Raw genomic sequence first — 26,083 nt, 5'->3', positions numbered from 1 at the left:
GGTTAACTGATTTAATAAATACCTACATACAAAAGATTTTTTTTTATAGGAGACCATCATAATTTTAAGACATTATTAAAAGGGTACTCACATTCATTCTGGGTGGGTTTTTCGTCACCTATTGAATTTGACAAACAGAAAAATAGATTTTACAGAACAATTTTGTGAGAGAAATTATTATCAGAATCTAAAAAGCTCATCTACAGGTGATCATTGCTTTCTGCACTCCTTCGTTTAGTTTTCCGCATACACTTTGACAACATGCAGTTTAGAATTATCTCCCAAACACGGCCTTAAAGTTGTTGTGTGGGCCACTAAAAGTGAATATGCAAATAAAGTTTATTTTACAAATATTTTCCCGCAACCATTGAGTCATCCGAGGGAATGTGTAATACTGTAATGTAACATATGATAAATTTTGTCTTTCTATTTGGGCATCACAACAAAATGAATACATTGTTGATAATTCTTTTCCCCATCAATTACCACATAATGATGACTACGAGTTTCTCAAGTTTTCCATACACGAATTGTGCCATCGACAGAGGCAGATATCATACAGCTATCCGTTGGGTGATAACTCACACTAGTTACCTGCACAAGAAAAATAAATAAGTGTTAATCTATGAGATCGCCGATACTTTTTAAGTATAGATTTTGCAAGAATGAGAAACGCAGCAAATATCCCAGGAGAATTAGGTCTAGAAACTGCATTATGCTTGCAAACGCACCATTCTGGTCAAATGGCTTAATCATGGATTCTCTCTAGACTGCAAGGTGCTACTGTGCTAACTTAATCATGGATCATGAAACAAATAAATTTATAGGCAAAAAGCTTTTGCAAATAAGTTCCAAATGCAGACGCCTAATATCATTTAGTCTAAAAGCAGAATTGAGAAAAAAAAAAAAAAACAATTCATAATATTCGTGATATTTTAGAAACTACTGTATTATCAATTTGATACATGATTTAGACAAAGTGATATGTATAATGAAAAATTGGCTAAACTCTGTTAACGGAATGAGAGAAAATGATGATTCTACCTCTAAAAAGTCGTCCCCCTCATCTATAAAAATTGTCCACATTGACCCCTTCATTTTAACGGTGTTTTTGACAGGAGGGTGCTGATTGGTTAACGGTTATAATTGAGGGGGTCTGTATGGGCGGTTTTAAATGTTAGGGGGTCTCCATGGAAAAAAGACATAGTTGAGGGGGTCTTTGGGTACTTTCACCTTCCAGGAATCCATAAATGCAATTTCAAATAGGAATCAGTATAGGTAGAAAGTAAAAGACACATAATGACCATTCATCACCATGTATTATCACTGAATATCTTTAGTAGAGGAATCTGGGAACCTGTAGTGCACCTCTGCACTACATGGCTTAGGAGAGACACATACCACCGAGGCATGAGCACGGAAACTGGATACTACAGATGCATCTACTAGATCCCAAAAGAAAATAATGCCATCTTCTGATCCTCCAGTTACACAGGCATCATTGTTTGTAAGCAAGCAATCCATCTTGTACGACTGAAAGAGAAGCAACCAAAACAGAAAAGTTAGGGAAATTATTTAATAGTTGTAAATTAGCAACAAAACCCACGACACAGGGCAAGATTTGAAAAACAACGGACACACAGTACAGGAAAAACAAATCCAAACAAAACAGTGCGCGTAAGCTGACCTTGCAAGTATGCCCTTTATACTCTTGTAACAGTTCACCAGTAGACCTGTAATAGAAAAGAAACAGTCAGTAGGTAGGCAAGGTTAGCATTAACTTCTTCAGTAAGAACTCAGGAGAAGAGAAATAACCTGTCCAGAAGACGTAGCGTAGAATCCAGGCAACTGGCCAATATGCAGTTACCATCATTGGAAAGAGCGATACAATTCACGGGTTGCCCCAAGTCGTCAGATATTTCTCTATAAAAAGATATCAATGAAGAATGAGACACACTCATAGTCATTAGCTCTCCTAATAACAATGGACCAGGAAAGTGGTTTCATGATTTTACTGTATTACGTACCTACCAATTCGAATGTCAAACGTTCGAATGGTTCCGTCAACACTTCCAGCAATGATTTCACTTTTTGTTAGACTAACAGACATAACACTATCTAGAAAAGTGTCAATGATCTGCACATCAACCAGAAATTTGCTAGGACAAGTCAGCTAATGCAATTCAGGGTCATTCATGATGCTCAGAGAGACTGATGATTAACCTGAATTGGCTCAGTGCTATGAGATCTACAATCCCAAGCCCGCACTGAACGATCATACCCTGCCGAAACTACAACAGACGCATATTCATTGAACTTTACAGCATTCACCTGGCAAAAGAACAAACACGTATTAAAAAGAAAAGTTAAAGTAGGTAAGAAAAGTTTTCAGGTTTGAAACCTCTTAGGTTCTATCAACTCCTTTGGGGCCAGTCCATACGGAGCACTTGCTCTTTAAGTAGGGCCCCGCTAGTGGACTGTGTGTTTATGATCCTATAACATTAGTCGAACTGCATGTAAGCTGACACCCTCACCATTCAAGAATTAAGCACATATACAAAAGGTGTATCAAACTGGGAGATCCACTGACAAAATATCAACATATGAGCTCTGAATTGTTCAAATGACCCTGTAGCAAGATATTAAATTGTCTGAATTATTGTAAATAGCTGAAGTGAACGTGGTCTCAAGCCAATTTTGCAGTATGAACAATAATATTGAGAGTTGGTGGTAACAAATTCATTTAAAAGGTCAAACAATTATGAGAACAAAAATTAACTTTTCACAAACCTCACTGTCATGACCGCGGAATTTTCGAATTACTCGTCCAGTTGCTACATCCCAATAAAAGACTTGACGATCACCTCCACAAGAAGATAGTTTAGAGTTATCCCTACAATACAAAACCTTCTGATAAATAAATCTGTGGATCAAAATCCAAGTAACCCATCTAATGAACATGTAATCCATGTCCAATTACCAGACCTCCCAACCCCATAACTTTATGATATGCATTCATGTATGCAGAAATTAGTTATGCTACCTGAACACATCATCTAAATACCTTCTATAGGCTATCCCATCTCAAGAAAGACAAGATATCGTTACAAATGAAAAGCACTTCATATAAACTGGGACTTTGGGGAGCAGAAATTCCATCATATTCTCTTCCCTCCAATTTCTCAATAACCATGGACACGTTCGCAGGGGCGGTCCCAAGAGGGGACCCCAGCCCCTGCAAAACTCCAAATACTCTCACTTATTATACTAATATTTGGGTTAATTAGGAAAAAATATATGGGATTGGCCCCTGCAAGTCCTTTGAGTGCAAAAAAAATCCTTAAAATTTCTATATCAATAATTCTCTAACTACACAATTACACAAAATCTCTCACATCAAACATGGGTACCCCATGTGTTTGATGTGAGAGAGTTTGCGCGTGTTAAGTATGTGTGGTAGTAGCATAGTTCTCAATAATTTTTTAGGTCGCATGTATAGAATTAAACGATGGCTGCACAATTACACACAATATCGTCTCTTCTCCGGACCTCACAAATACGATATATTCTTTATTGTCAATATAAAAATACACGTGATTCTGCCCCTTGCTGGACACAAATCCTGCGTCCACCACTGGACGTTCGTATACATAGCTAGTGTATAAATTGCACACAGCTAAGGTTGTGAAAAATAGCATACTCAATCATTAACATGGAACAACGGTAAGTAGCCGAAATTTAGAGAGAGAGAGAGAGAGAGAGAGAGAGAGAGAGAGAGAGAGAGAGTGTGTACTGCGTGCAGTGGACGTCGCGGACTTCACGGCCGTGGGCTTTATAGGTCTTGATGAGTATCCCGCGGTGGGGATTCCAGAGGCGTATGGTACGGTCCTTGCCGCAGCTCAGGCAATAATTTCCGTCGGCGTTAAACCTCGCCGCCAACACTGCCCCCTCGTGCCCCTTCAGCACGCTCGCCTCCTTCCTCGGCAGCTCCCCGACACCTCCTCCGCCGCTCATCTCTCTTTCTCTCTCCCTCTCTCAGTCGCCGACGGGGATGTTAATTTGAGAACCCAAAGCTGTGGGGCCTTGCAGGTAATGGTGAAGTCCAAAGCTGTGGGCCGTGGCCTTGTAAGCGATCCAAGTACCAGATTCAGGTGCAACCCAGATGGTGTAACGGGCTTCAAGGCCCATAACTTACCTTCTTTGGGCTTCGAAAGTTGACGAATTTTGCAAGCCGCATAATCAGATGTTCGAGTCAGGTTGACCTCCATCCTAAACTTAACTAGAGACAAATCTTCAAGATACTATTCAAAAAACTTCTCTCCAGAAGTCTTATTTTTTTGTTAAAATGTAAAATATTGACTAAAGATGAAAAAAATATGAAAACCTATACAATTTTTTATCTCGAAAACTAATAATCAAACAATGCGTAAAAGTTTTTTGCTAACTACAAGACGTGTTCATTTGCATTTCATCTGCACGATCATTCATACAGGACTCCCAAAAATTTCTCTTTTCTACTATTTCAATATATTCATCTCTACTGAATCATCTTTCATGACACGTGGAGACGTAAAGTTACAATAGTATAACTGGAAGTTATATACCAGAAAGATGATCCGGGATATCATGCATTAAAAAAAAATGTTGCAGAAAATTTCAAAATTGGGAGTTACTACAATAGTACAACCAACCATATCATGCCACATGCCCTATAAAATTTCTTCACAATTGCCGGTTGCATATCTCCAGTTTAGAATTGATTTCTAATAATCTAGTATACAGTAGTAAATTGGAATTCCAAAAGAACAAAATAAAAGTGCCATAGACTCTTTATCTAACTACTTAACCGTTTACTAAGCCTCAAATTTAAATGTCTGAAAATTAATCTGAATCTCTTGGATTTCCCCCACTTCAATTCCGTTCTATGATCTCTTCGTCTCCCCCCAGTTAGGACCCTGCCACACACTCTCCCGCTATAAATATCAAACACCACTAGACATAATTCTCCACAGTCCACACCATCTCTCTCTCTCTCTCTCCAAAATGGCCTACCATCAGAACATCCTCCCAACACTCCTCATATCATGCTTCCTAGCCTTCTCCATGGCGGTGTCACGACCACTAGACTCGAACCCCAAACCGACCCTCATGGCTCGGCTGAAACTAGACCAAGAAACCGAAAAGGGCTGCTGGGACTCATTGTTTCAGCTGCAGTCCTGCACTGGCGAAGTCATTCTGTTTTTCCTAAACGGGGAGACTTATCTGGGTCCGGGCTGCTGCAGCGCGGTCCGAATCATCGAGCACCACTGCTGGTCTTCTATGCTCGGTTCCCTCGGATTCACTTCCGAAGAAGGGGATATACTTCGCGGATATTGTGATGCCTCTGAGTCTGACGCGGGCTCGGGCTCTGCTCCTCCGCCACCTCAGGCCGTTGTTGGCCCGAATGTGAATATGTCTCGCAACTCGATTCCATAGGGGGCAAAATTTAGTATGAATAAGAAGAAGAAAAAAAGGCAAATAAAGTAACACTGTCTACGAGTTTTATTGTCGAATTTTAAGTGAAGGGTGATATTCATGAAGTTATTGAATTGTTGATTTTGGCAATTAAGTCTTTTAGTTTGTTGATTAATTAGTGATCTTGCGAGAATTCGGATCTCTATCCACTGTTCGATTATACTCCATTAACTTGAGCAACAGATAACTAAAGTGATGTTAGATAGAGACGCGCGCAACTAGACTCGGGTCTCGGGACACCATGCGTTACTTTAAAACTAAACAGTAGATACATAGAACCATTCTGTGTTCTGGTTCCGCCATCTATAGGGCCCAATCTATTTGAAGTAACTGTATAATTGACAGTTTCACACCACATAGATTGAATGAGCTCAGTGGCACATAAATTACGATTGCCAGAACCTCATAATATATTAGGAATCGCCTTCTTGTGCATAGACTCAGGATTAGACCAGGGAGGTGATCAGTTGGCTCAAATGCCTTTCATGTCACATGTACGTGCATATATGTACATATATTCATGCATAGGTACGTTAAAATCCCTGTGACCCTGTCCATTTCTACTATGAAGAAAAACATATCACATGCAATGGAAAAATGGAAAACACGACAATATGTTCCCCTCGTCTCCAAAAGGAGAAGAAGGGTATAACGTTTTCTAAAACAAAATATCCTCTATAATTAGCCACCAAATAAAAAGATGGCAAATGATTAAAAGCGAATAAAATTAGTTTCATCGGTTTTGACCTTAAACTAGACAACAACGAACAGCGGACATGTCCAAGACACCCACATTTTATTACAACCTTCGAGCTAAGGTTTTGTCAAACTCGCTCAATCCGTTTGTATCTATTGTGTAGACCACAAAAAGAGACAACGGCAATTTGAACACCACTGGCTTACCTACTACTCTACAAGGAGGAGTTTCCCACATCAATCACAAACCGGTACTTGACGTCAGATTTGGCCAGCCGTTCCATAGCTGCATTGATGTCGCCCATGCGAATCAGCTCAATGTCTGATACTATGTTGTGCTCCGCGCAAAAGTCAAGCATCTCCTGTGTCTCTTTAATTCCACCAATGTTGCTTCCCCCAACAAGCTTCCTCCCTGCCAGTGTAAATACAATTAGACAAGGATGCGGTTAAAACAACATCACATGGAAACGCAAGATGCATGAAACTGAATGCAGCACCAGTAGAAGAAGAAGAACGAGTCAGATCAGATTGAAGGGGAAGAGGAAGAGCAGAAGGAAAATGGGAAGCAATTCCGAACTGTATATCCAATCTTCAATAAGCAAGTCATACATCTCTAATCTATTACATATGGCTATTCATGGGCAAAGTAAACGAATAATCATATAAGGAAGCAAGTGAACAAGAGTTAGCTCCTGATAGAGATGTGGTAGGCAACAGCCTGTGCCCATATTTTCGTGGGAGACTGAGCATGTGTATCAAAACCGAATTAGTGTGCTAGGGCAGATGAGCACTAGCTACTATGCCAGGTTGCAAACTCTATTTAAAATCTCCGAATCGTGAATCACATTGCACAATTGGATAGATTGGCAACGTTGAACTCTTCAGCAAAGCAGGATAAATATGCAACAAACCTATTGTTGTGAACGACAAACCAAATCATTGATCAAAGGCAATGCCCATCCATGTTATTGTATCACATTGCAAGAGCAAAAAATTGTAATAAAATCAATTATTCCTAACAATAAACCAAAAGCGTTTCAATTTAGAGTAGAGGGAGTAACTAATGTGCCTCACCCAAACATATTGGGAACATAGGCAGCTCTAAGGGCTTATCAGGCAGGCCGACATTAACAAGTTTCCCATTCAGCTTCAACAGGCCAAGCAATGGAGCCAAGGGATGAACAGCTGAAACTGTATCAATGATGTAGTCCATGGTACCCATAGCATCCTGCACCAGAGAATTATGTAAAACCTTCTCTATAAAAGTTTTGAATAGAAGGAAAAATATCAACTTTTCAAGGTCCAATTGTCTCATCTAAAATTCCATTCATAAAACAACTAAGTTTTACGATCTACAAGTTGACTTAGGACCTTAGTTGCACGAAGCGGGAGCGGGAGCGGAAGCAAGGGAGCGAGTGAACATAGAAGCTCCCAAGGTTGGAGCGTGAAAGGAACGTGTATGTACAATACGAAAATTATGTAGTATAGAATATACACTTCAAAAGTAGAATCATTTTAGGGAGTAAAAACATGGGTTAGTGGTACAATGTATGCTTTTCTTTTCAAGATATCATGACTTGGGCTATATATATGAGCTAAATCAAAGACCAATTTATAAAGCCAAGTGATGAATCTTTTTTTTCTATATAAGGATCATACAAAAGCTCCCATCTTCGTAAGGAGCGTGCTCCCATCTCTATGGGAGCAGGCTCCTGTCAATCTCCTTAGTTGGGAGCGTAGGAGCGCGCTCCTAAGGTGGGAACAACACCACTTCAAGAGCTCCCTGCTACTAAGCTAAGGACACAGCAACCAGAAGACAATCCCTAAATAACACATTCGTGAAACCTAGCTGCACATTCATAAGTAGAATCCAATTCGGATACAACGTTGCTGTTCTGGAGTAATGCGTGCAGTTGCATTGGTGGGACCCATGGTGGGCCCACATAGCTAACTGCACCCTGCAGTCTGCAGAGAAGCTGTGTTCATTTCAAATCTTGTTTCAGAAACAATCTCAACACTTGAGATGGCGTTAAAGCTGAACTTTACTGACCTTCATTTTTGAAGGATCAGTGCTAAGAAGGAAAGAATCAGCACCGAGTTTGTTGATGGCCTCCGCCTCCTTCTTTGGTGAGGTACTTATCAGAGTGACTTTCAACCCGAAGGCCTTACCGAACTTGACAGCGAGATGACCAAGCCCACCGAGTCCCACCACTCCCAAGTGCTTCCCAGGCTCAGTCATTCCATAATATTGCATTGGGCTGTAAACTGTGATCCCAGCACAAATGAGTGGTGCACCAGCATCAGGGGGCAGGTTATCAGGAAAACGAAGCACATAGCCCTGGTCCACCACCATTACATCAGAGTAACCACCTTGAGTTTTTGTTCCATCAGGGTGAATCGAGTTATATGTAAATATCACTTTTGGGCAGTAATTTTCCAAGTCTTGATGGCAGATGTCACATGTTCTGCAGGAATCAACAATCACCCCAACACCAACTCTGTCACCAACTTTGAATTTCTCAACATTCTTCCCAGTTTCAGTTACAACACCTACAATTTCATGCCTACAGTGCAACAAGTAAAGAAGTCCATCAATTCCTTCATTATGTGTTTCACACTTTTGCATCAACTAGTAGTGAAGATATGGAACCATTTGCTGATGCGTTTAACCTTTCACACAGAAAACATAAGCTAACCCAATGTGAAGCAAATAAGAGGAGACTGAGCAGGATCAAATATAGGGGCCTCGGGCAATGCAAAAAATACCCCTTCGATACATTGCATGCACTAAAAGATTTCAGATGACTGAATGTTACAATGGCATTTCCAAGTTCTTGCTTAAATAAAAATTTAAGCATGAACATAGAGATGAATCATCAAGAGAGGGAAAAATTTAACAATTCACTAAGGAACAATAAAAAATTCCTTGAGAAGGACACCATTTAACAGTACCCCATTGCAAGCAAGACGAACAGAGACTAAAACTAGCACTCCAATGAAATTACTCTTTTTCAAAGCATCGCCAACAAAAACTGCCTTGGAAAATGTCCCCTTTGCTGCCTTTTTCAATTATTAATTTTCCATAGGTTTGCCACCTATAGTGTTTATGATCATCTCATCCTTCTAATTAGTTAATGCATATAGGCTTAAGCTCATAGTCATTGTTAATTTCTTTGCCACTTGGAACAACTCAATAAGTGAAATTTGAGTCGAAAATTCATTTATATTTTGTGTTTTGAAATATAACAGTTCATAAGATTCCACGTACTGCTTAAGGACAATACATAACCAAACGAAATAAAAAACACACTATACTGACAACTATAACCGTCGGAAAAAATATAGACAACAATATAAAAGGTTTCACTTTTTATGTTAAAGTAAGAGTCCAACGACTTAAGTTTCTGTTCTGCAACGCATATAATTCATATAGCAAAAGATAATTTGATATCCATGGTCAGGCAACTCAAAGTTCCTTTTTTCATGAAGAGATTTCCAATGTGTCATCATTGTGTTGAGATATCACATTATGACACCTTCTATAATCATTATGCAGTTAAAAACATTTTGAACAACATAACAATGGTTGTAAGATGAGCATCATACCCTGGAACAATAGGGTACATTGTGAACCCCCATTCATTTTTCAGAGTATGCAAATCAGAGTGGCACACCCCACAGTACATTACTTTAACCGTCACATCATCATCTCCGTTTCCTCTGACAACAGTACAAACAATATTCAAAATCAAGTGATAACACAATAGAAGCAACAGTTTTAGCAGTATGACAATTGTCGTAAAAAATCTGTAGAGCAACTCAGGTACTAAATCTTTTAAAGGGTGCTTCATATGCAATGCAGCAATAGTATTAAGCTCAATTGTTTGTTGTGCAGAACCACTAGACGTCCTCGGTCAGCTAGAAAATGACCAATCGACATGATCGACAGCCGCCAATGATAGTTTGATTTTTGAATTGGAAATGAAAAACAAACGTCGGTTGGTCATGATACTGCACTATTAGTAGGACCATAGAATCCTATCATATAAGATGGGAGAGTAGTTTGAATAAGCATACCAAATAGCTTTAGTTGTTTGCAATTACGTTGACAACGTACGATTTCTCCAGGAGTTTCAAAATGGTTTATTCGTGCTTCGATATTCATCTAATGACATCCAATGTTAAATTCCATTCACTTCTAAAGTCGTCTACCGTTTCATAATAAGACACTGTGTGATAAAGAGGAACCCTCATCGACTTGTAAACATACAACTAGGGAATAACTAAGACACGTATCATCCGGTTTCCGACAACGTAGTTAATATTTTTAACCACAGAATGCGGCACATTACCACAAATCTCTGGAACTTACAAGCTTGTCTTCTTTAAGACTATGGGAATTCTCTGGCAGAAGGTACCATGATCCTCATTCCACTACAATTTCACTAATTCAACGGTTTACATCATCCACATTCCACCACAATTCAGATAATTAAATCTCTCTCTCTCTCTCTCTCAATTGGCAGCAATATTTTGGGCCTGAATTGTCTCCTTTGATTCCTTTCACCTACATTATTCTATCTACGTAAATGAGCACGCGTAGGTTCATTATACAGCAAGAAAACATAAATGGAAACCAAAATGCACCAAAAAAGTTTCAGACCGAAGTATAAAATTCCGTGCACTATGTGTTCACGCCACTCTGTCGCGTGTCGATCTATCCATCGACATGCATATACTATAAACCAAACCAAATAGAGCCTTTACGTCCCATAAAAATTTGGTTCCGCTACATGAATCCGTTTTTTTTTCTATTCTGTTAAATTCTGTCGAGCACATCATGTTCAATGATACTCAAAACATGCAATACATATATAAACAGATACATTATAAGTACCTGCGAGGGAATTTGAACGGAGAGAGGATCCCAGAGGGATCTCTAGCAGCCCAACCAACAGCTTCGGATGATTTCGCCATCTCTCTCTCTCTCTCTCTCTCTCTCTCTCTCTCTCTCTCTCTCTAGCACTAGTCCAGTTGTAAACTTAATGGAACGGAAGAAAGGGAAGGAGAGGCAATTGTCATTTGTAGAGTGAGTTCAGAGAGTTGGTTGGATCCATTTCACCGTATTAAGTTGCATGGCCCCACAGATCTGTGACATGGACAACTGGATAACAAGTGCCGGCCCTATGGGGAAAATTATTACTACTATTAATTTGCTGAAAATGTTACACATGAAAGATTTTCATGAAACAGTCATTGGAAATCAAATGAAGTTTCATAAAAGATTTTCATGGACTGTTCCATAAAAATCTTTCCATGAAAATCTTTTATGAAACTTCATTTGATTTCCAAAGACTATTTCATGAAAATCTTTCATGTATGGTACCACTCCTCTTAATTTGCTCCTTGAGTATCATTAGCTCCGCCTCTAGGAGCTTTGTCCACTACAAATTGTTGTGAATTTCATTACCAACTGTGTTGCTTTCAAGAAGGTCTCTGAAACATCACGTGACAGTCTACACGAGTGCAGAATAATCATTTGCCCTACCAATCGATCTGAATTCGAAAACCATGGAGATTGTTATGTAGTAAATGGTTTGAGAGAGGTTATTGGAATAATAAGCAGAGAGAGATGAATAGATAAAAGTAACGGTGAGAAAAAATCATATTGAAAACCATGGAGTGGTTTTGGAAACTCTCAAGTGAACAAAACCCATTACTGATGGGTCTCCATAGGCCCATTACTCCAACTCCAACAAGGACGGGAACCAAGTTGTTTGGGCTTGTTCTCAAGAGGAAGCAGTCCTAAGGTGTAGAAAAGCCCAACCCAGCCATCTTTCAAATTTGGACCAACTTTAGAAGTGTGCGAGTTTTGGAAAAATGACGGCCAATGACGTGTTTTGATAATTAATATATGCCAATGACATTTTCAGCATTAACAAATGTTCTCAGCATGTCATTGGCGGGTATTAATTATCAAAACACGTCATAGGCCATCATTTTCCGTAGAGTTTTTGCTCCAACTCAAGAAAAGAAATTGATATTGATTGATATCTACATATTTAGGGCAGATTGGAAGTTTTAACTTTTAAATTTTTTTTTTACAAAGATTAAAAAGATCCAATGCATGAGAGCATCTTCAACCCAACATCCTTTATTGCTCCATTTGAGAGGATGAAATTAATATTTTTCAATAAAAAAATGGATATAGAAAAGTTTACTATTCATACAAACTCCTATCACAAATCTCTATATCTCTATATCTCTATATTCATCTATATTTCAAAAACTTCCTTACTTTTCCTACGATCATTATTCAATCTCAATGAAAATCTAATACTTTTTGCATTTTCTATTCAAAAAGTGGTTTTGGAGGATCTTCTATTTCTTTTTTCCATACTCTATATATGGAGTATCAAATTTTATCCTCCAAAATAAAGGAGGAAATTAAATAGAGGATGGGTTAGAATGGGGATTTGCTCCAAAATAGAGAAATAGTGAAAAAAATATAGAAATAGAAGATGGATTAGAGATGCTCTTAGATAGCATCACAACGGAGAGGACACATTCGATCCAACAAGATTGACACCCGCACACTCCGACACTCATTGCCCAAGACCGAATAGACCAAAAAACCAAGTTGACAAGAAACCAGCTAGAGTTTGGTGATAAAGCAAAGAAATCTGGCGAACAGATACTTTATCACAGAGATTTGAAAAAAAAAAGAAAAAGAAATTCATCAAAACAGACTCTAGCATCGATCACAAGATACAACACTGCTAGCTTTGTTGGAGTTGGTAAACGGAGCAGATTCAACAGCAACAGTAGTAGCAGCAATTCAAAGGCACCTTTCCATCCGGAACATCTCCACTTCTAGCAAACTGGAAGCAGACAGCTTTGATCAATACCCAGAAGCAAACATTAGCAGCTTTAGGCCCCATTTCGCTACGGTTCTCATTTTTTAAGTAGATATTTTCCATTTTACGAGACAAGTTATTCTTTCATTATACATCACCTTTAATTCAAAAAATAAACACTTATTTAAGTTAGCGGGAACAGGGCCTTAGTCCTAGAAACGTTTCCAAAACATTGTCCCATGACCATTGCTTGTCCTGAAACCAAATAGACCGTAAAAACATAGAATTCACAGCTCCCAACAATATCAAAAAGAATACATGAACACAAACCAGTAGCAACAAAATGCAGATGAATCACATGATCACTTATTCTTTGCTTGTGAGTTTTCTAGTGCGGTATGGGATATTCTCTTGCAACGGAACAATGTTAGCTGGAGGAGCTCTGGGTTGGCTGTAGAGATGGCTTGGGTTATGAATCATAGGTCTGACAACTCGTATTCCAGTAGAGTATACAAGCTTTCATTGGCTGCAACTATCTACTGGATTTGGGGAGAATGAAATAAGAGAATCTTTCAGGGTCGTGGTGTTTCTACTTCAGTTTTGGGTGGGCTGATTATTGAGGAAGTCAGTGCTTGTTTATGCTCGTGGAGAGGCTTGAGGCTATGTGATGGGACAAGGTTGTCAGCTCGGTCTTGGAGCCTTAGTTCTCGCATATTATCTCTGTGAATCTGTTCTTTGTTGGGTTTTGTTTTTCTGGTTTTCCAGCTAGGAATGTGTTAGTTCTGTCTGGATGCCCGTTGTATGTTGGGATTTCCCTTTGTTCTTGGTTGGTTTGCTTTATAAAATGATTTAATTACCCAAAAAAAAAAAAACCAGCAGCAACATATTAGTGTTGGGCTTGTGTAGCCAAACTCGATTTGGGTCGCGCTTCACTACGGTTCGGCGTTCGACCTGCCATACACTCGGATATTACATAGGTTAATTATAAATACTTGGCGATGTAAACCATAGATTATAAATACTTGTTATGCGCAGTAGCCGATATATTGTACTACTCTTTTCATTCGAATTACATAGTGAAACTGGTGTGAGCCGTAAGTGTACTCAACTATATTGTTGGGAAATCGCGTAAAAATCTCATGTGTTGTGTTCTTGTTCTCTGTTCTGGATTATTCTTTATGCGCTGTGTGTTTGTTGGTTTAGCTCAACGATTAATAGCTCGATATCACAAAGTTATCAGTCTGATCGATCAGAATCTCAAATCCATCTTTCCAAAGCATATTTGCTTGCAAATGCCATGATCTGACAATGATGTACATGCGAGAAAGAGTTTGGTAATTAAGATGGCGCAACAGTACAGTATGTGATTAGACAATACCAAAACAACTATTAGACATTAATTAAATGAGGTTACAAACTGATCATGCATGCAAGAAAATGCATGTTTCACAAGCATTAATTAATCAAATCGGTGCCTGCTTTTGAATGAAAAAGTTGCAGATCGATGGAACTAAATTATTTTGTTAAAAAAGTATCTTCACGTGTTGTATATAAGAGGGTATATACAACAAAGTACTTTCCTATGGGCCAACCTTCTTATTTCTTAAGTTGGCAAGGCAATGGACTGACTATAGCCTTATCGATTCACATGGAAGTGCATATGCATGTATGCTTTTGGGTTTCTTCTTTGCAGTACTCCATCTCTGACTAATGCATCTGCATGAATTTCTAACATTCACAACACATGTACTATATATCTTTCAAAAGCGCTTTTTCAAAACACTTCTTGATCACTTTCAGTGCTTGTGAAAATAACTCAAACCGGTATGCTTAATTATTAAGTTCACATGTGCGTGTTTGTGTGTTTGGGGTGGGATCGATCAAATCCTTTGTACCGTTTTTTCTCTGTACCTTCGTTCTCATGCATTTTTAGCCATTAATTACAAGGCAGTATTTATTTTATTTTTTTTTGTAAAAGTTTACGATGCAGTTTTTAAAACGCTGGAATTTTAAGACAGAATCTAACAACTCAAAACACATGGATATATACAGTACATGGGAACTGGTACTGTACGTACGTGGTTGATGGGGCGGCACTAGGAGACATGATGCATGAGTTATCACCACTCCTTTTTCTTCCAAAATTAAAGCTGTTTTGTAACCATCAAAGCAAAGCAAAGCAAAGCCCTGCAGGACCATAAAGACAATCAAACCAAAAGCAATGAGTTTACATAAATATAGTGCCTGTTTTTTTAAAAAAGCGAAAAAAGAAAAGAAAGCATACGGCCCCCCCGCCCGCCTTTAATTTTGAGACTCAACAACTCAACATTTGTATGCTATCTATCTACCTCATGGGAAGTTTATTAATCCTGACTAAATTGATCATAAGCCAAGCCCACATATTTTGACTACATTAATTAAATCTTTGAAATTTGTTTTACATTTAACCCCAAAAAATTTGGTATGGCCTTGTTGAATTGTTTAAAACACCAATGAGCTCTTAATGCCTCCTTCAGTGGAGGCATGACTCGCTGATGTATACAATATTGGTAAAAAAAAAAAATGGTTAAAACGTCCATTTATTGTACTAATATTTATCTTGCCATGCAAATCTTGCAACCTTTTTTTCCCCTGGGTTTTAGTTTCAAAATATCTTTGAGGACTATTTGGGCAACCCATGATAGTTCGTGGATAATGACTAGTTGAAAATATTATACTTTATCGCCGTTTTCACAGCAAACAATCGTACGTAACTAGTAACCTTAAAGTTTCCTTTCTAAAAGCAATTACGACAAATAAGTATTGTTTTACATTCTGCTTTGCTGATCAATTTCACGTACGGCTGCACAAACACCGAGGGCAAAGTTCGGGCCGGGCATATACTAGATAATAATAACAAGACTTATGCATGTCCAAGTCCGACTCATTAATAATCGGACTTCATTTAATATTCTCAAGCAAGAACCTCTTAAACTTTCATTTCCTAAAGCCCGTCCAATAAGCCCATTTATTTTTGTGAACTATAGCATCCAAGTAAAAATTAATTATCCCCCCTATAATAAATTGAAGTTTGCAATCATAATAATTATATTAATACGAAGACTAAGGATTGTATATGTATATGTATGCATTAAAAGAAGGGTGTTGTGTATATATAGGTATAGTAGTAGCTTTTATTTTCGTTCTTAATACTTTTTGAAAGTATAATTATATAATGCACATTATTGTCATTATTTTATCGGACCGGGCAGAGCCAGGCTTTATTTTAAGAGATATTCCCAAGCACATATTGTTAACTAAGCAGGCTTAAAAACTCAACCCAACCAAATCCGATAAACTTAAATACATATCTTAAGCCCTTAAAAAAACGAGCTAGGTTGAGCGGAATGAGTAATTCACCAACCATAAACTTTAAACCCGATAAGCATACACATCCCAAGCCCTTAAAAAAATGAGCTGGGTTGGGCCGGATGAGTAATTCACCAACCATAAACTTTCTTAAAAGCTAGACTTGAATTTTTATTACTAATAATAATAATAATAAAGTGTGGTTCTTTATGTGCTTATCTTTCCTTCTTTATTGGTGCTTATCTTTCCTTCTTTAGTAGTAGGAGTAGCTTTTATTTTCGTTCTTAATATTTTTTGATAGTATAATTACACAATGCACATTATTGTCATTATTATATCGGGTCGGGCTGAGCTGGAGTAAGAGATATTCTCAAGCGCATCCCGTTAACTAAGCAGGCTTAAAAATTCAATCTAACCAAACCCAATAAGCTTAAATACACATCACAAGGCCTTAAAAAAACGAGTTGGGTTGGGCGGGCTAATAGGCAGGTGTGCACCCCTACAGTTTCATTTGATGAGTAATTCACCAACCATAAACTTTCTTAAAAGCTAGACTGACTTGGATTTTTATTATTTCTAAAAAAGTGTGGTTCTTTATGTGCTTATCTTTCCTTCTTTATTGGTGTGATTTGGCAGCTGCATGGCTAGGGTCGTAAACGAACCGAATCGAGCCGAACCCAATTAAGTTCAGCTTGGATTCGTTAAGATACTAGTCTGGCTCGAGTTCGATTCGAGCTTAAACAACTTGGCTCGAGTTCGGCTAGTTAAAATTTTTCAAAGCTCGGGTTCGGCTCGGTTGGGTTCGTTAAGGTACTAGGCTGGCTCGAGTTCGACTCGGGTTCGATTTCGAACCTGAACGTCTTGGCTCGAGTTCGGCTTGTTAAACTCAAACGAACCGAGCCGAGCCAAATCTAAGCTCGAATTGAACTCGTCAAGACTCTGGTTTGGGTCGGCTCGGCTTATTAAACTCAAGAGAACCCAAACCCTCTCATTGATCGTATGGAATTTGGGAGAAAAATAAGTATTGAATTATATATACAACCTTAAAATTTTTTAATTTTACAAATAGACCCTTATTGAATTATTAATTTAATTTAATTATAGGTTCGCGAGCCTAACAGAGCCGAATACCGTTAGGCTCAGGTTCGGCTCATTTACGGAACGAGATTAGAATGAAGGTTCAGGTTCAGTTCGTTTAACAGACGAATCGAACTTGAACAAGCTCTTGCTGAACCGAGCCTCGAACAATTCAACAACTCAGTTCATTACAGCTCTATAGCATGCCTAAGAAAAGGACTCTCTCTCTGTGTTTTATTTAATTATTTTTTGCGTGAGAAGAGCAAGAAGGCCTTTGCTGAATTCTAAAAGGGACAAATAAAAAGAGGAAGATGATCCGTCATTGCATCATTTGAGAAAAGGGTGGGTGAGCTTCAATCGAAGTTATTTTCGTTCCATTTCTACTTCTTTTTCTTTTCTTTTTTTCCTTTTTTTCCTCGGCAAAGCGAAACTTTTTATAAAACGTCTCGAAGGGTATATCGAGGGGGAAACATAGATGAGCTTATACTTTCTCATCCACAAAAACGAAATACAAAGTAGCATAAAGGAGCATCCAACCGAAAGTTGGATGTTACAACACCTCGAATCCAGAATAAAGTTTCAGCTTTCGAATTCCATCTAGAATTAAAGCCCTTAAAATCCTCCACAGAGTACAACTTGATTTCGAACTTTGTTTTCATCCACATAGCCACCCTGGTTTTTATCAGATCCCCTACCTCACTGTCATTGTCAGGTTGTTGAAGATATATATTAGTCGTTCCTTGCCAGCCATAATGACCAAAGAGAGTGACATAGATCGAATGTCGCCTCCCGAATGTGTCTTTCCAAATTTCGAAACCTATTACCAAATCACCAAGTTGTTAAGTCTGCCAAAAAAGGACATACCTAGAACAAAAATGCTACTTGCACAACCGCTGTGTTGGTTGTGTGTGTAATTCTGACCGTCCAGATGTATTTGGACGGTCTAGATTTTAAAAAAACTCTTCCACACTTCTACTGTTTTGGTAACTGCTATAATAGGTGTTTAAGGCCTGACTTGGAAAAAAAAAAAAAAAAATTGGGGTTTTGGAGACTAAAGCTTTAGTTTAATTTTGCATCTAATTTATTGACAGTGAATATTTTGTTCGGAACGAACTACGTGCTGGAGTACTTTTCATTTTACATCTACTACGTACAACAATAACTTAAACATACCCTACGGTATACATATCAAAATCCAAAATACGTACTGTCCAAACCATATGGCCCAAACCAAGAAATAAGAATCTTTGATCAATCATAATAAACAAAGAGCCTCAAATAGTCAATAAAGTACAACTTAAACCGAATCAAGCTTCACAAAACTCAATAAATATAATCACGACTAGGGTTTTTGTTTTGCCGATTGAGTGTTTTGAGAGAAGGATGTTTCCATTTTGTAAAAGGCGCAGGGATACATAGATCGTGCTTTTGTGCTATGCCTTAGATATCATGAGTGTAACTTTTGAATTTTAGTACTCCAATATTCTTTATCGCCATTAAAGAGCCTTTGATAGGAATATGCGGCCGGGTACCTTTCGACAAAGACTGAAAATGTTGTGCCAAATTTGAGCACCTGAAGGACAAAGCCGGCTTTCTAGAGCCGAGTCAAATCTGATGTTGCTTTAGCTCCAGAGTTAGTTCGGTTAGTTGGTGAGTTTGCTACATACACAATTAAATTAGAGTTTGATTCATGGTGTCAGGTTTCGAGAAATAAATTTCTTGTGAATCCTCTAGTCCTAACTTGAATGTCTTGCCTTTGACCAGAACATGGAGGGGTTAGTCGAGGTGCGTGTAAGTCGGCTTGACACCCCTAACTCTTGAAAAAAAAAGAAATGAATCATGCATGTTGCTTTCTTGTAGCAGTAAACCTTTTTTTTTCCTTTTTTGTTTTGTATGTGTTGTTCGTATTTTCTGAATTTTTATTAGATTCGCGTCATATTTTTTGGATTAATTATCCATATCGATGAGAGGAATTTAAAAAGTTAAAAATTATGACCAAAAATAAAAAAAAGTTCATTAAAGATGAAAAAATACCAAACAATTGTATTCTTTTTATTTTATTTTATCTAAAGCTTCGTCTTATATGAACTTTTTTTTAACATCAGTCCACGTTCTTATACTTTTTTGATTCTTCTCGTCGAGAATAATGATTTACCTCAAAAATTACAGCAAAAAGCTCAACAAAAAGTTGCGAAAAATAAAAAATACAGATATAAGTTTTAAACAAAAAAGTTTAATTAGGAGAACACAGGTGTGAGAAGTTTCTGAAGACTTAAAATAATTTTCTGCTGCCTTCTTTTCTGCTATTGCTCTTGCTGTTTTGTTTCATCCAATAGTGTTCTTGGATGTTGTTTCTTTGGATTGTTTAGTTGTTATTTGCCTTTCATGCCAACATTTGTTGGGATGGTTACTTTAAAAAAGAGAGTAAAGAAATCATTCCTGGTTCGGTGCAGAGCCGGCTGAGAGGGGAAGCGGAGGGGAAGTGGGGCCCCAAATTTTAGAACAAACAAATTTGGGGCCCCACTTTGATATAAATTATCTATAAGTATTTGAAAGATTCCATAGGTAACATTTCTCTCTGACAATTGTATACTTTTAGGTCAAATTTTTCGTAACTTTTAGTAGTTTTATTGTGCTGTTAAAATAAATTTTTGTAGATGTAGGGGGGCCAAATATTGAGAGTTCGCTTCCAGCCCCTACCCATTATCAGAATCTAATAAGCTCATCTATTTTGCCCAGACGAAAGTTAAAAAAACTGTAAAGGCAAGAACACTACATGCATGCATCTGAAACATATATTTAAGGAAAATGCAAGCTAATTAAACCAATTGTCTGTCGCTATATATAAATCTTGGATTTGTTGACTAAAAATAAAAGACCCAAAAGGATAAGCTATTAAGTGAACAAATTCCAACGCCGATCAAAAAAAAAAAAAAAAAAAAAGTGAACAAATTCTAACGTTATATTAAGTGAAAGAGGATATATAGTTGAGAGAGAAAATGGAATCTCAATCCTGTTACTCATTGAACACATGCTTAAACAGCCATAAGCGTACGTTACAATCACGCACACATCCTAACAAGCACTAACTAGCATTACACCAAGATTATGATCCAGTGCCATTGCATGTGCACACCAGTGATACTGGACAGGACAGGCTACCAAAAGAAACATACGTACAGAAAATAAATCAACAATATTGAAAGAAACCAGTACACATTTATGCAAAAATTTCAATCAAAAAAACATTTTTATAAAACTGTTATGGATAGCTGCGTGGCGGTTATCAAGGCCTTGTTCATTTGCTAGTTTTGGTAGTGGATAGAGAGAGAAATAAGATAATGATTGGAGAGAGAGGTAATACATAAAGAGGGAGAGAGAGAGAGATAGAGAAAGAGATAAATTAAAATAATAATTGAAGAAATAGAATAATAATTGAAGAGAGAAATATGTTAATGATTAGAAAATAAAACTAAAACAAAGTTAAACCTACAAATGAACAAAGCCCAAGTGTTTCTACCCATTACTTATGGGAAAAAAAAGTGTTACTACATACCCATATATAACAACTAGTTCATGCATGCTACTTTAAAAGTAATTGCGAAAATCACTATTGCGACACAGCTTCACAAATACGTTTACACGAAAAGCACTTTCTCTTTTTTAAATCTATTTCCGAATCCAACATGATATCCATTTTTTATTTCTTTTGTGCATCTGTTACGCCATGCATCGTAAATAAAATTCTAAAAAAAACACGCTTTTCATTGATGTCGAGAGTTGCTTTTAGAAAAGCAATTTATTCTTCCCTAGAAAATAAATTGAATATTGCAATTTTTTCACATGTTGCTGTACTGTTTGGAATCTATGTATATGACCTCAAAAAGATGATAGTAGCCCAATAGCACCACTAGCAATTATAATGTCTCAATTATTGAGGAATTTGCATGATTCACAAACAGTATCCCCCCTCTCTCTCTCTCCAACCATAAAGAAGCCGCCGCCCCCATCTCCCTCCTTCCCCTCCCTCCCAGGGTTTTACGCCCCAATGGGTGACGAGAAGGGAGGGATTTCTCCCGATCCTAGATCTTGGAGGTTTCCTCTTCTTCCCCTTTCACCTTCATCTTCCTCCTCCCCAAACCAACATCAGCCGCCCCTCCTCTGCCTCTTCTGTCGTGTAGTCTAACGGCTTTTAGAGGTAGTGCCTTACAGATCGTGGTTGCCGAAGGGGGTGATCTAGGTTGGTAAATGAAATCTGCTCCGGTACGGCGGACTCCGTCCAGTTTCATTACTGTTTTTTTTTCTTCTGTTTTTTCTAGTTCTTTTCTTTGGTGCCTCCTGTGTGGGATTTCTCCCCGTTTATGGGGCTTTTATCACTCTTGTGGGTGTTTTTGGTTGTTTTCTGCAGTGCTCCGTTTGTTTGGAGCGATGGGTTTAGTTGGAGTTGGGAGTAGTCTTTGGACTGAGTCCCCTCCTGTTTGGTTTCTTGATCCCTTGTTTAGGGATGGAGTTTCCTCTTGATGTATGTAGACACCCCATTCTGGACTGTTCAGATAATGTTATTTGTCGATCTTTTGTCCCCCCAATGATGATTATGGTCAAAAACAGTCTAAGGACGAGGGTGTGTTTGAGCTTTGAGCGTCCCAAACCCCTTTTGAACCCATTTTAAACCCTTCAAACCAGGGCCAAACAGCCCCAGCAAAACCCAACTGGCCTACGCCAGTGCCTTGGAGGCGTACGCCAGTTATCTGCCACGTGTCAGTCATTGACCGTTGACCCAGTTAAAAGTGGCGCACGCCAGTCAAACCCAGTCAAATCAACTTTATTCAGCCACATGGACGAGACTTTTGTGCCACCCTGACGTCGGCCACAGTAGCCCCTGATGATTATATCGGCCAGGCCCGCTCCCCCTCTCTCCTACACTCCCCATCAACTAGTCCCATGCATTTAATGCATGGGAAGACTCCCTTCTTGACCCAAGCCAGCCAAACAAGCCTTAAACCAGACTGATCTCAGTCACTCCCCCTCTATAAATACCCCCCTTGCATTCATTTGCAAGGGGTTAGCCTCATTAAGAAGAAAAATCTCTCTTCCTCATTTCTTCTTGCTCTTCATCTCCTTTTCTTCCATTGAAAGAGGAAAGCAAGCAATCCACTTCCATACACCCTACTGGTACCCAGTCTCTACCTTTGCTTCCATCTCCAAGCCTTAAGCTCAAATACCACCTTCAATCCTCAAACAAAAAGGTATACCACCTTTGTGTTCTTTACTGTTTTCAACCCCTGAGGGGAACCAGTAAGGCCCAGACTGGTAAATAATACTAGTCCTGGCCTTAAACTGGTAAAATATAACAATCGTATGAGATGGAACATGGCGCACGCCAGTACTCCCATGCCGTACGCCAGTCATGGCAGTATGAGCACTACTGACGTGGGGATCATAGATCATCATTTCTGTCATTTTATCATTCTGTCAATCACCCTTGCATGCTAAATAACCAGTTTACCTCTTTCTGTATATTTAGAGCTGTTTAGATGTAGAAGTTATTGCTTACTTTTTTACCTGTTTAAAATGGCCTCTGGGATCCTTCTGGTCATGTTCCAGAGCCCAGATGATGCAAAGCCATGCACTGGATAATGGTCACACCTGCGTACGGCATTGTATGACTGGCGTACGACAGTTGTCCCACGACCCAGTGGCTGGCCCTTGCATCTTAGTGTGATCTTGGCCTGCTTCATGTCCCCACTCTGTTTAGGGGGTTTTCTATCTATTTTTATGGCTTCAAGCCATTTCATCAGTCTGTAAGTATATATTCTGCTTTATTTAACTGCATGGTTTGTCCTGGGTGTGCGCTGGTCCCTTTCCAGAGCCCAGAGGGTTGAAAACAAAAACTGAGTAAATAAAAAAGTGGAGTACGCCACTTATGTTGTGGCGTGCGCATGTTGTATCAGCATGCAGTGGCTCGGCCAGTGCATGCTGACACAGAATCTGCTCGCGCCCCTGCAAGGCAGCGTACTTTAAGTTATCCAATTTGCTCAGTACTTGTTCTCAATCTATATTTAGCATTGCAATCAAGTCATCCATAAACCATTTTGTCACATAAATCACAACTTGTTACAGCTTTTATCCCCATTAACTGTTCCCCCGCCCTAGCTGGCTAAAAAAATGATCAAAAGAGAGAAAAATACAAATGTTTTACAAAATGCCCGAGTAGAGACCGATCTCCGAATTGGAAGAGAGGGGTGCCATAAAACCCTTCCCCTCTCGTAACCTGGCTCCCGAACCTCAGATATCGAAGGTGACGATGGACCGGTCTACAAGCCTTTTTCAAATCAAACAAACGTGGCAAACGTTTTTCGAGTTCGGTTCCTTGGGTATTCTCACCGCTAAAACCCGAGTGGCGACTCTGAATCGAGGCGTTTCGCCACGTTTTTCCAACAAAAAGGGCCGCACCCAATTTTACAAATAAAAATTTCCGGGTAGCGTGCCCACAATGTACTGTTTCTTGGATCTATAATATCACATGTTATCGTTTTGGCAAAGAAATTAAAGGACTATCAGAATCGAGATCGAAATTAATATCGAAAAAATTAACTAGTTACTTTTTGCACCTTTTTAGCTTAAAAATGGATATTTTCAAAAATATTCGGATAAAAGTAAAAAAAAAATTTACTTTTTTCTAATTCCTCTCTTTGGGATAAATCAATAATTCACAAAAAATTAGCGCAAAACGCACGAACGCAATTTTTTTTTTGAATAATGACAACTTTCAAAATATCCTAAAAGTTAAAGCGGAACTCAACCTTGAGTAGGGGTGTGTGAAGTCCCATATCGGGAAAAGGTAGAAACATCAAGTGGTATATATATAGTAATGACCACTAGCTACTATTAACCTGTGCTATGACTTTTAAGCAACGTGATGCAGGTTAGCAGGTCAGTTGAGGCGGGTCATTACAGAATGCTAATAAGCTAAACCAGCCAAACACAGTATTGCTGAGGCTTTGCTCAACTATTTGTTACACATGATCAAGTATGCAAAGTAGCGGTGATTTGAGATTTTGAGGCATACAAAATCAAACAGGGCTTTTACCGTCCGGACGGGGTTTACGGAGCACCGAGAAATCGGGCCGAAACCAACAGAATCAACATGGAATTGAAGGTGCATGGACAAGAATATAGAAAGTTTTTTCAAAATGTACGTTTGATTGACCTTTCTCTGGTCAAGAAATAATACATAAGTCTAAAGTTTGTCCACAAGTGGTTGTTTCATTAATGGAGTAGTAAAGAAAGGGGAGATATCGATGAAAAGGGATATGAAGAATGTCATTCTTTGCTTTATCGAAGATCATGGATGCATGGATGGGAAGCATTTATAAAATATTCGCCAAATTGAAAAACTATAAATTCATGAAAGTAAGATAAAAAAAAGATGAACCAATGATTGATAATTAATTAATGTTGTACGACCTTATATAGAGAACTGGAAACAAGGATCATCATTATAATAAAACAATAGTAGCTTATGCTAAATTAATCCTCCTGATCAGGTGAAATGTTGGAAGAGATACCCCTTTTTAGGTAGACTGGTGAAAGAGCAGTTGTACGTGATGCAAATTCAAGAACAGAACCATGGATGATATATCTATCATCTTTCACTTCCAAGCACTAAAAATGGTGATATGAATTTACAAAGGGAATATTTGATGTTCACGAAAAGAGTTTACAAGGATATTAATTGGTCCTGATTTAAGTCACATAATGCACGTGCGGATGCGAGAGCGCGAAAGTGAAAACGTTTTTCAAAAACATCCCAACCCCCACTACTATTCGCGAGTGCGAGGATTGAGAGTGCAAACGCATAGCGAGGATTGAGAGCTGGTGCGAAGGCTATTTTAAAGGATTATGTAACTAATTAAGGTCTTGATGGCAGGTGGCAAGGGTATGGTTCAGGAGATGCAAGTGCTGGAACTGAGATGGGATTTTGCAGGGTTATATATATATACACGATGGATTGGCGATGCTGAAATATTTCTGGTATGGCGCCCTTCTGGTTGCAAAATGATTCAATATTTCTGGCATGGATTGGTGATCAAGATGTTTTGCTGGAAACAGATTGCAAAAGTACATCTAATGCTGCAGCTGTGTTTGGTTATCAGGTGGATCGGTTAATTAATGGTGAAACATTTTTGTGCCAACCATGCAGCGTTTGATGTTTATTTTGGTTTCTAGCTAGGTAAATCTAGGTTGCATATGATTGTCGGTGTGTGGGGCCAACATACGCTTGTCACTCGAAGTGATGCTGTAATACTTAGGGTCCTTATAATCCGTTTACAAAGATTAACAAATTCCTTTTTTCTAGTGAAAAAAAGAAATTGATATTCGTGCTCCACTTTTTACTGACGGCGCTCCACTTTGTTCATGAAGTTATTAGTAACTTCACGTTAAAATTGGAACACCATCAGTAAAAAGTGGAACGCGAAAATTAGTTTCCATGAAAAAATTAAGGTCATGGTTCTAAATAGCATGATTTGGAGACAAATCGGTGTTGACAGTTTCAAGCGATCGATTTGTAAATTGGGATTCACAAGTGT

General features: G+C 38.5%; 3 protein-coding genes across 3 annotated transcripts; 1 reads left to right on the top strand and 2 right to left on the bottom strand.

Moving 5' to 3' along the window:
* Positions 1-321: 321 nt before the first annotated feature.
* LOC131298106 (uncharacterized) lies at positions 322-4,084 on the bottom strand. The gene is made up of 8 exons (XM_058323406.1): positions 3,794-4,084; positions 2,791-2,893; positions 2,224-2,331; positions 2,028-2,137; positions 1,816-1,923; positions 1,688-1,733; positions 1,402-1,533; positions 322-594 (listed from the first exon to the last, which is right to left on the bottom strand). The coding sequence occupies exons 1-8, from the start codon at positions 4,012-4,014 to the stop codon at positions 511-513; spliced, it is 912 nt and encodes a 303-aa protein (XP_058179389.1). The 5' UTR covers positions 4,015-4,084; the 3' UTR covers positions 322-510.
* Positions 4,085-4,721: 637 nt separating this feature from the next.
* On the top strand, positions 4,722-5,604 carry LOC131298107 (egg cell-secreted protein 1.1-like). Its single transcript, XM_058323408.1, has one exon. The coding sequence runs from the start codon at positions 5,044-5,046 to the stop codon at positions 5,473-5,475; it is 432 nt and encodes a 143-aa protein (XP_058179391.1). The 5' UTR covers positions 4,722-5,043; the 3' UTR covers positions 5,476-5,604.
* A 505-nt stretch (positions 5,605-6,109) lies between these two features.
* LOC131298140 (probable mannitol dehydrogenase) lies at positions 6,110-11,302 on the bottom strand. Its single transcript, XM_058323456.1, has 5 exons — positions 11,108-11,302; positions 9,817-9,930; positions 8,261-8,774; positions 7,285-7,438; positions 6,110-6,622 (listed from the first exon to the last, which is right to left on the bottom strand). Exons 1-5 carry the CDS (start codon positions 11,185-11,187, stop codon positions 6,426-6,428), a joined length of 1,059 nt encoding a protein of 352 aa, XP_058179439.1. The 5' UTR covers positions 11,188-11,302; the 3' UTR covers positions 6,110-6,425.
* Between the last annotated feature and the right edge of the window lie 14,781 nt (positions 11,303-26,083).

Source organism: Rhododendron vialii, chromosome 8a, assembly GCF_030253575.1.
Source record: "Rhododendron vialii isolate Sample 1 chromosome 8a, ASM3025357v1".
Classification (NCBI taxonomy): Eukaryota; Viridiplantae; Streptophyta; class Magnoliopsida; order Ericales; family Ericaceae; genus Rhododendron; species Rhododendron vialii.
The sequence above is the reverse complement of the archived record's forward strand: the minus strand, read 5'-3'. Positions and strand labels throughout refer to the sequence as shown.

Coding starts and splice junctions, on each gene's coding strand:
- LOC131298106 (XM_058323406.1), bottom strand. CDS start 4,014: ATGAGCGGCGGAGGAGGTGTCGGGGAGCTGCCGAGGAAGGAGGCGAGC. Junction 2,138..2,223: donor ATAGCACTGAGCCAATTCAG/GTTAATCATCAG, acceptor GTTGATGTGCAG/ATCATTGACACTTTTCTAGA. Junction 595..1,401: donor TCCGTGCTCATGCCTCGGTG/GTATGTGTCTCT, acceptor TTTCTTGTGCAG/GTAACTAGTGTGAGTTATCA.
- LOC131298107 (XM_058323408.1), top strand. CDS start 5,044: ATGGCCTACCATCAGAACATCCTCCCAACACTCCTCATATCATGCTTC.
- LOC131298140 (XM_058323456.1), bottom strand. CDS start 11,187: ATGGCGAAATCATCCGAAGCTGTTGGTTGGGCTGCTAGAGATCCCTCT. Junction 9,931..11,107: donor CCGTTCAAATTCCCTCGCAG/GTACTTATAATG, acceptor TACTGTTGTCAG/AGGAAACGGAGATGATGATG. Junction 8,775..9,816: donor ATGTACCCTATTGTTCCAGG/GTATGATGCTCA, acceptor GTTGCACTGTAG/GCATGAAATTGTAGGTGTTG.